The sequence below is a fragment of the Lampetra planeri genome, unplaced genomic scaffold (assembly GCF_965212315.1).
Source record: "Lampetra planeri unplaced genomic scaffold, kcLamPlan1.2.h2 scaffold_462, whole genome shotgun sequence".
NCBI lineage: Eukaryota > Metazoa > Chordata > Hyperoartia > Petromyzontiformes > Petromyzontidae > Lampetra > Lampetra planeri.
Genome location: NW_027615285.1, coordinates 1,234 through 10,762, shown reverse-complemented (window position 1 = coordinate 10,762; position 9,529 = coordinate 1,234). Strand labels below are relative to the sequence as shown.

Below are 9,529 nucleotides of genomic sequence, written 5' to 3'. Positions count from 1 at the left end.
GTGAAGAACCAGTGGCATCTACATATATAGAACGTGAGGAACCAGTGGCATCTACATCTGCAGAACGTGAAGAACCAGTGGCATCTGCAGGATATTCTACAACTTTTAAAGCCGTTCCCCCGTGTTTAGTGTCCACGCCGTACAACACGTTTGTAATGGACAGGAGTAAAGTTGTATTTACGAACAAATCGACTTACGAACAGAGACCCTCCCCTTGGAACCGGCCTCGTTCGAAAGTAAAAGCCTCCCCGCATTCCGATAACCTCGTAAAATATTTGTGTCGCAAGGCTCACGCCAAAGAAAATTAACATAATTAATGCGACACCGTCTCTCGCGGGCCAATCAGCAGCGCTCGCCTTGCCGTGACGTCACCCGCAAACCCCGCCCCCCCCCCCGGCTGCCTTGGAGTCGGCATCACAGAAAACTGAGGCGGCCGCGGCGGCCGCGGCTGTAAGGGGGCGAGGAGGAGGAGGAGGCGGAGGCGCAACAACACCGCCACCATCCGCAGCCATCGGACACCACGGCCCCGCGATCGCCGCCTCCGTCCCGCGCCAATGGAGGCGGCAGAGGCCGGGGAGGAGGAGGAGGAGGCGGCGAGCGGGCGAGGCGCGCAGGCGAGTTCGAGGCGGGAAAGCGACGGGGGTAGCGACGGAGCGCTCTCGATTTGGTAGAGCGCTTTGGGGTGGCGCGAGGCCGCGCTCTTCTCCCATTGGTCGAGGGGGGGCGCTCGCGCTCCCAGCCCGGGCGGGGGGCGGGGGGCACGTGTTGTTGTGTGAACTGGGAAATGTGAAGCGGGGTTTTCGTGGTTTGTCTGGAGAGTTAAGGGGGGACCTCCCCCCCCCCCCTGTTTAAAGGGTCTCGAGTGGGGGTCTACAGTTAAGGGTCCGTGCGTGTGTTGAAGGGGTCTTGGTTTAATGTTTGATGTCCTCTCTTGAGAGTTAATGGGTCCAACAATTGACGGTTCGTGATGGGACCTCACTCAGAGCTCTCAAAAGTCCTAATCGTGGCATGGTCTTTGTGCTGTTCGCCTTCTGGCGATGTCTGCTGGTCTAACACCGCTGGAGACTCGGCTCTAAAGAAAGCCGTCACTGCCGTGGATCAATCGGCTTCAAAGACAAAGCATTGCACGTTCGCCACCAGTAGATGTGGTGAATGCAGACGAGATTCCCTGCAAAAGGTTCATGTTTGGTGTTTTAACGTCTTAACAAAGCGGCTTGCTGTATTTCCCTGGACCCGAGCTCCGTCACATTTGTGATGGAGCAAATTGGCTATTATTGTAATTCCACTGCTTCACTTTAGCTGACGGTGCCGTTGCATTTGACATTGACCCCGGCTCTGGGTTACGTTTTCGAGTTGGACCCCGTGGGGTTAATGGGGCCCCTTGGTTAAGAGGTCAGAAGGTGGTAAGGGGTCCCTGTTTCTCCACGTCACGTGGTGGTTGACCGTTCCTCACGCTGGCCATTGAAGGCGCAGACTATTTTAAGGTGACCCATATTAAGAAGATCACCTGTGAAAAAAGCTTCATAGCTCATCGGATTCCTCCTGTCGAAATAAAGAGTCGGATTCTCGTCAAATGAAGAAGTCACGGCGCAGGCTGAAATGTACGAGTCTCCAGTTAGCGAGTTCTGGGTAAAGGAAGAACGATTTCCCTTTAAGTGGGTCTCCATTTCGGGGGTCGTGACCCCCACTGAACTGAATCTTATCCCCCCCCCCCCCTGTGCGTCTCCACTCTTGCAGGCGCTGATGCGGGTGAAGGGAGGGAGGCATTCCAGAGAGAATGGTACCAGGCTCATCATGACGGCACTCACATCCCACGAACGTGATGGCATGAAATCTCCCTCCCTCGTGCCCACAACCTTGCAGATAACGTATTTTAAGGATTATAAAACGTCTACAATATTGGAACTGGCTTGATAACCGATGATAAACAGGCTACGATATGGCCAAGCGGTAGCATCTTCTGATTATTCGTGAGCAGTGTTCTTCACCCCCATCGTGCTGTCAAACACTAACGGTTTGAAACGGGTGGCGGCCCTTCAAGAGTGAAAATTAGTGAAGACCACCAAAGTGAAAATTAGTGAAGACCACCAGTCTAGGTGTTTGTGGTTCAGGCGCAGTGGCCGCCCCAGTTAATACTGCAGCCGTACTGTACGCTTAGTTAAGTTGTGGGAGGTTGCGAGTTAAACTCGGCCCATCATCATGGGTTTGATTGTTTGTAAAGAGCGGTACCACTTTGTGGGAATGTCGAAAGTCGCTTCTGTGGATAGACGAGGGTCTTGCCATAGAAATGCGACATTTCCACAGCTGGCTCAGGACTGGAAACTGATGATGAGCAACCTTAGATGCTCACTTGAATGATACATCGCTCTGAGTTTTGACTATGCTCACACGCGGAACGTAGCAACGTCACCGACGCGCCGGATGAACGCCGCCGACACCAAACCCGTGCCGGTGGTTCGATGGGCGACATTGATTTGGAGCCGCGTGCGACCGTTGCTCCCCCGCCAGGCCAGCGCGGCGCGCCGTCGGGCGGAGGAGGAGGAGCCAAGCGGCGCAAGCAGTCGCAGCAAGCGCAGCCGTGCCCCGTGTGCGGGGGTCCGCTCTCGGGCTCCCTGCACGAGCGCAGCCAGCACGTCAACGCCTGCCTCTCGCGGGTGAGTCCGCGAGCCGCTGTCACGAGGGGGGGCGGGGGGGGGGGCAGGGTCCGTGGCCAACACCGCACCCTGCCGGGGGGGGGGGCGGGGGGGGGGGCAGGGTCCGTGGCCAACACCGCACCCTGCCGCCTGTGTCTGTCCACTGTTGAAGTCGACGCGCTGCGCCAGGTGCTCGTCTTAAGGCTACGTTGACCTAGGGGAGGCCCAGGACTCGAACTCGGGTCACCGCCACTTAGTAGCTGATGGCGGCCGTTGTGCTGTGGTATCTTCACAGGTGCTAACAGGACTTGCCGCAACAGTGGTCACGGCTATAGGGGTGATCTTTGTCTTGTTGTGTACGTATGTGTGAGTGTGTGCGATTGGCGGTCGTTGTTGTTGTTGTGTACGGGTGCATATTGCCGTGTGCTCTCGTGTGAGCAGGGCTGTATGGCCGAGAGCCGCGGTGGTGGCGGCAGCGGCGGCAGTGGTCGCGACGAGCTGAAGGTTTGCGTGGACGGGAGCAGCTCGGAGGAGTCGGAGTCGTTTGAGGAGTACGAGTGGTGCGGGGAGACGCGCATCCGAGCCAGCTCCCTGCTCGTCGGAGGATACCGCGGTGAATGCACGCGCACCTGCCGTTTACCGTGACCAGGTGGCATCGTCCACTGCTGGATGACAGCCCTGTCCAAGCCCATGTGCATGACTGTGTGTGATTGCCTGTGTTTGACTGCTGGCGTTCAACAGCCTCTCCGCATGTGTGTGTGTGCGTGTGTCTGCGTGTGTGTGTGTGCGTGTGTCTGCGTGTGTGTGTGTGCGTGCGTGTGTCTGCGTGTGTGTGTGTGCGTGTGTGTGTGTGCGTGTGTCTGCGTGTGTGTGTGTGCGTGTGTCTGCCTCTGTATATGCGTCTGCCTCTGCGTGTCCCCGTGTGCAGGCTCGGGGTTCGTAACGAACAGCGGTGTCTGCCACGAGAGTGAGGGGGAGTTGGACGTCGAGGGAGACCAGAGTCTGCAGTTCGGCTCTCCCCAGTATCCTCCCGGCACTCAAAGCTCACGAGCAGACGCAGTCACGGGCAGTCATCGGCCTCGACGAGATCCTTCGTGGGAACCTCGCTCTGTCTACCATTCCACTCTGCTCCCCTCCACATACTCAACTACCAGTCCCCTCTCATCTCTGGATGCCCCCCTCCCGGCAACTCTCCGCTTCTGCAGCGAAGACTTTCCTGTCAAAATTCCCCAGTCAACCTTCGCCCAGTGGGACGTTGCCCTTACAGTCGAGAACTCCCTTCCCTCAGCCGTCCGTGCTGTCAGCTCCCTTACCGTGTGCCAAGTCTAGGCTGCAGGACAATCTCTTCTCCTCGGCCGCCTCCTATGAAATACAACGCCTTGAGATGCGGGCTCATATCGATGCCCTGTGAATGCACGTCACGTATTGCATGGCGCCTGCTGCTGTATATTTGGAGTTTGCGTCTCTCTCTCTCCCCGTGGTCGCGTGGATTTTTCTCCGGGTCTTCCGGTTTTCCCTCCACATTTAGAATCGACGTGTTCAAGAGCAGTTTGGCTGCTGTGAAAATTTCCACGCGATAATCCACTTTGTAGAGCCATCATTTTTTGTTGAGCCAGACCGCTTCTGAAAAAGAGCTACATGGCTCAGCGGGCCTAACCCGGCACAATAAAATAGAAAACTTTATCGTCGCATCGTCGCAGTCCCGAGTCGCCGTGCCGTGCGAGTTCTTTAGAGTTCCTGAGCGGGGGCGGCGTGCAGGTACACGGAGGCGGACGTGGTTCCGTGCGACGAGGACGGGCAGGGAGACGCCCTGGAGCGGCAGGCCCTCCGCGGGGCCCTCATCAAGTGAGGGCCCCACGTCGCCCCTCGGCTCGCACCCCTACAATCATCCCCCTGGCTCTACCCCCTAACACTGACCCCCTACAATGACCCCCCTGGCTCTACCCCCTAACACTGACCCCCTACAATCAGTCCCCTGGCTCTACCCCCTAACACTGACCCCCTAACACTGACCCCTACAATGAGTCCCCTGGCTCTACCCCCTAACACTGACCCCCTAACACTGACCCCCTAACACTGACCCCCTAACACTGACCCCCTACAATGATCCCCCAGGGTCTACCCCCTAACACTGACCCCCTACAACGAGCCCCCTGGCTCTACCCCCTAACACTGACCCCCTAACACTGACCCCCTAACACTGACTCCCTAACACTGACCCCCTAACACTGACCCCCTACCACTGACCCCCTACAATGATCCCCCAGGGTCTACCCCCTAACACTGACCCCCTACAATCATCCCCCTGGCTCTACCCCCTAACACTGACCCCCTAACACTGACCCCCTACAATGACCCCCCTGGCTCTACCCCCTAACACTGACCCCCTACAATCAGCCCCCTGGCTCTACCCCCTAACACTGACCCCCTACAATCATCCCCCTAGGTCTACCCCCTAACACTGACCCCCTACAATCAGCCCCCTGGCTCTACCCCCTAACACTGACCCCCTAACACTGACCCCCTACAATGACCCCCCTGGCTCTACCCCCTAACACTGACCCCCTACAATCAGCCCCCTGGCTCTACCCCCTAACACTGACCCCCTACAATCATCCCCCAGGCTCTACCCCCTAACACTGACCCCCTACAATCAGCCCCCTGGCTCTACCCCTAACACTGACCCCCTACAATGACCCCCCTGGGTCTACCCCCTAACACTGACCCCCTACAATCAGCCCCCTGGCTCTACCCCCTAACACTGACCCCCTACAATCATCCCCCTAGGTCTACCCCCTAACACTGACCCCCTACAATGAGTCCCCAGGCTCTACCCCCTAACACTGACCCCCTACAATCAGCCCCCAGGCTCTACCCCCTAACACTGACCCCCTACAATCATCCCCCTAGGTCTACCCCCTAACACTGACCCCCTACAATAGTCCCCCTGGCTCTACCCCCTAACACTGACCCCCTACAATCATCCCCCTGGCTCTACCCCCTAACACTGACCCCCTACAACCATCCCCCTGGCTCTACCCCCTAACACTGACCCCCTACAATGGTCCCCCTGGCTCTACCCCCAAACACTGACCCCTACAATGAGTCCCCTGGGTCTACCCCCTAACACTGACCCCCTACAATCATCCCCCTGGCTCTACCCCCTAACACTGACCCCCTACAATGAGTCCCCTGGCTCTACCCCTAACACTGACCCCCTACAATGATCCCCCTAGCTCTACCCCTGACTTACACGTGATCGATGCCACCCTGTAACGCACACGCCGTGGGTGGAGTGGCACGTGTGCGTGTGTACGAGTGGGTGCACGTGCATGCCTGTGTACGCGTGTGAACACGTGTGTGTGCGTGCCTGTGTGTGTACGCGTGTGAACACGTGTGTGTGTGTGTGTGCGTGACTGTGTGTGTGCGCGTGTGAACACGTGTGTGTATGTGTGTGCGTGACTGTACGCGTGTGAACACGTGTGTGTGTGTGTGCGTGACTGTACGTGTGTGAACACGTGTGCGTGCGTGTCCGTACGTACGCGTGTGAACACGTGTGCGTGCGTGCCTGTGTGCGTGCGCGTGTGAACACGTGTGTGTGCGTGCGTGTCTGTGTGCGCGTGTGAACACGTGTGTGTGCGTGCCTGTGTACGTACGCGTGTGAACACGTGTGTGTGTGTGCGTGTTTGTGTGCGTGCGCGTGTGAGCGCGTGTGAACACGTGTGTGTGCGTGCCTGTGTGTGTGCGCGTGTGAACACGTGTGTGTGCGTGCCTGTGTACGTACGCGTGTGAACACGTGTGTGTGCGTGCGTGTCTGTGTACGTACGCGTGTGAACACGTGTGTGTGCGTGCGTGTCTGTGTGCGTGCGCGTGTGAGCGCGTGTGAACACGTGTGTGTGCGTGCCTGTGTGTGTGCGCGTGTGAACACGTGTGTGTGCGTGCGTGTCTGTGTACGTACGCGTGTGAACACGTGTGTGTGCGTGCGTGTCTGTGTGCGTGCGCGTGTGAGCGCGTGTGAACACGTGTGTGTGCGTGCCTGTGTGTGTGCGCGTGTGAACACGTGTGTGTGCGTGCGTGTCTGTGTACGTACGCGTGTGAACACGTGTGTGTGCGTGCGTGTCTGTGTGCGTGCGCGTGCGCAGTGGAGATGTCCCCTGTACGCGGCTGAGTGGAGAACCTCCGAAGTGGGAGCGACCAGAGGGTGGGTTCCAAGCACACACACACACACACGTACACACACACACACACGCACACACGCGCACACACACACGCACGTGTACACACACACACGTACACACACACACGCACACAGACGTACACACACGTACACACGTGCACGCACACACGTACACACATACACGTGCACACACACGTACACACACGCACACGTACACACACACGTACACACACGTACACACGCACACGTACACACACACGTACACACGCACACGTACGTACACACGTGCACGCACACACACGTACACGCACACACGTACACGCACACACGTGCACGCACACATACACGTACACATACACGTACACACACGTGCACACACACGTGCACACACGCGCTCACGTCCACGCTCGCATACACGCTCACGTACGCGCTCACGTCCACGCTCGCATACACGCTCACGTCCACGCTCACGTCCACGCTCACATACACGCTCACGTACGCGCTCACGTCCACGCTCGCATACACGCTCACGTACGCGCTCACGTCCACGCTCGCCTACACGCTCACGTACGCGCTCACGTCCACGCTCGCATACACGCTCACGTACGCGCTCACGTCCACGCTCGCATACACGCTCACGTACGCGCTCACGTCCACGCTCGCCTACACGCTCACGTACGCGCTCACGTCCACGCTCGCATACACGCTCACGTACGCGCTCACGTCCACGCTCGCATACACGCTCACGTCCACGCTCGCATACACGCTCACGTACGCGCTCACGTCCACGCTCGCATACACGCCCGTCCTGATTCTGCACTCTCTCTGCGACACCTCTTGGCCCACCGCGACCCCCTCAGACGACATTCCGTCTACGAGCAGTGCCGCGGGGAGCAGCGAGAAGAGCAGGACTCAGCGCAACAGCGACATCCACAGGTGCGTGTGTGTGTCCGCACGTGCGTGTGTGTGTCCGCACGTGCGTGTGTGTGTCCGCACATGCGTGTGTGCGCGTGTGTGTGCGTGTGTGTGGGGAGCGGTGGTGTAGCGTTTAGCGCGCTGCGCTACGAACTCGGCGACCCGAGTTCGATTCCCGCTCACGGCCAACACCGGTGACGATTATCTGAACCGGTCCTGTGCCTCCCCTGGGTCGACTCAGCCTCAAATGAGTACCCGGTGCAGTGTGTAAACATCGCCACGGGGGAGACAAAGGCGGGTGAGCGTGATGCTGGCCACCCACCTCGTGTGCCATGCCGGCCTTCATAGGTGCTGCTCGCTAACAAAACTTGCCCCTACAGTCTGTTCAGGCTACACTGGGGGATCTTTGTCTTTGTGTGCCTGTGTGTGTGTTGGTCATCTCCCCCAATGAGTGCCTGCCTGTCGCGGTGTGCAAACGTCATCGCGGTGGTGCTTGCCACACCACCCGGCCGTGCCCCCCGCCGGCCTTGATGGGTGCGCACTAAACAGTACTCGCCCCAATGGCCTGTGTAGGGTTAGATGGAGGATAATTGTACTTGTGCCTTTGACCAAATCAGCTGGAATGTGACCGATCTTGTCCAGATCTTCAGCCTTGATGGTGTTTGGATGGCCTCTGTAGATCAGGTGTGGGGAACGTCCAGCCATCGCGTTAGGGGAGAGTTAATTAAATGTTTGACCAAACATAACGGGCTAATTTTTAAGTTGACAATTTTGCATGGCCCGCGAATGATGTTACAAATATCCTAATGGCCCTTGGCCTCTGTCGTGGAAAAGGCTGTCAGTGCGCGTGCGGTCGAGGAGAGACACTTTTTCCCGTCCGCTTTCAGGCCGGGCAGCAGCTCCAGCGGCGTGATGATCCAGGCGCTCAAGGCCCGGGTTCAGGAGCTGGAGAGGCTGGTGGAGAGAGGAGACCGTTACCACTGCCTCATATGCATGGCGAGTCTGCCGCACGTTTACGCGGCATGAGCCGCTGCTGCCGCTGCTGCCGCTGCCGCCCCTGTTGTGTGAATATGCGGGTCTTGATGAGGTACTGAGGGTGCGTCGACCCGTACGTGGAGAGGCACCGCAGCAAACTACGATGTAGCAATGTTTCAGTTCCTGCATGAAATCTCCAAACCCTTCATTGACAATTCCTAGAACGCGCAAATCGTGAGTGTGGATGTGTGTCTTGGTACGTGTGTGTGTTTGTGCACTTGTGCGGATTTGGCTTCACAGGTGCTACTCACGAACAGCACTTGCCCCAGCAGTCTGTTAAGGCTACACGGGGGATCTTTGTCTTTGCAGGAGCCGTACACTCAGCCGCTCGTGTCCGTGCAGTGCTGGCACGTGCACTGTGAGGAGTGCTGGCTGCGTTCGCTGGTGATTAGCCAAGTCACACGCACACACACGCACGACACACGCACGACACACGCACGACACACACACGCACGCACACACACGCACACCCGCACGCACACCCGCACGCACGACACACGCACGACACACGCACACGCACGCACACGCACACGCACACACACACGCACGACACACGCACGACACACGCACGCACACCCGCACGCACGACACACGCACGACACACGCACGACACACGCACGACACGCACACGCACACACACACGCACGACACACGCACGACACACGCACGCACACCCGCACGCACGACACACGCACACGCACACACACGCACGACACACGCACACACACACGCACGACACACGCACACACACGCACACACACACACACAC

The 9,529-nt window shown here is 58.4% G+C and overlaps 1 protein-coding gene across 1 annotated transcript; it reads left to right on the top strand.

Moving 5' to 3' along the window:
* Positions 1-388: 388 nt before the first annotated feature.
* LOC144741205 (E3 ubiquitin-protein ligase Rnf220-like) lies at positions 389-9,184 on the top strand (the record flags this gene model as incomplete). The annotated part of the gene is made up of 10 exons (XM_078623806.1): positions 389-614; positions 1,738-1,780; positions 2,509-2,654; positions 3,075-3,246; positions 3,562-3,655; positions 4,392-4,478; positions 6,776-6,834; positions 7,671-7,746; positions 8,613-8,721; positions 9,070-9,184. Coding segments are annotated over exons 1-10 (961 nt in total), but the record flags the coding sequence as incomplete, so codon positions are not given.
* Positions 9,185-9,529: the final 345 nt, after the last annotated feature.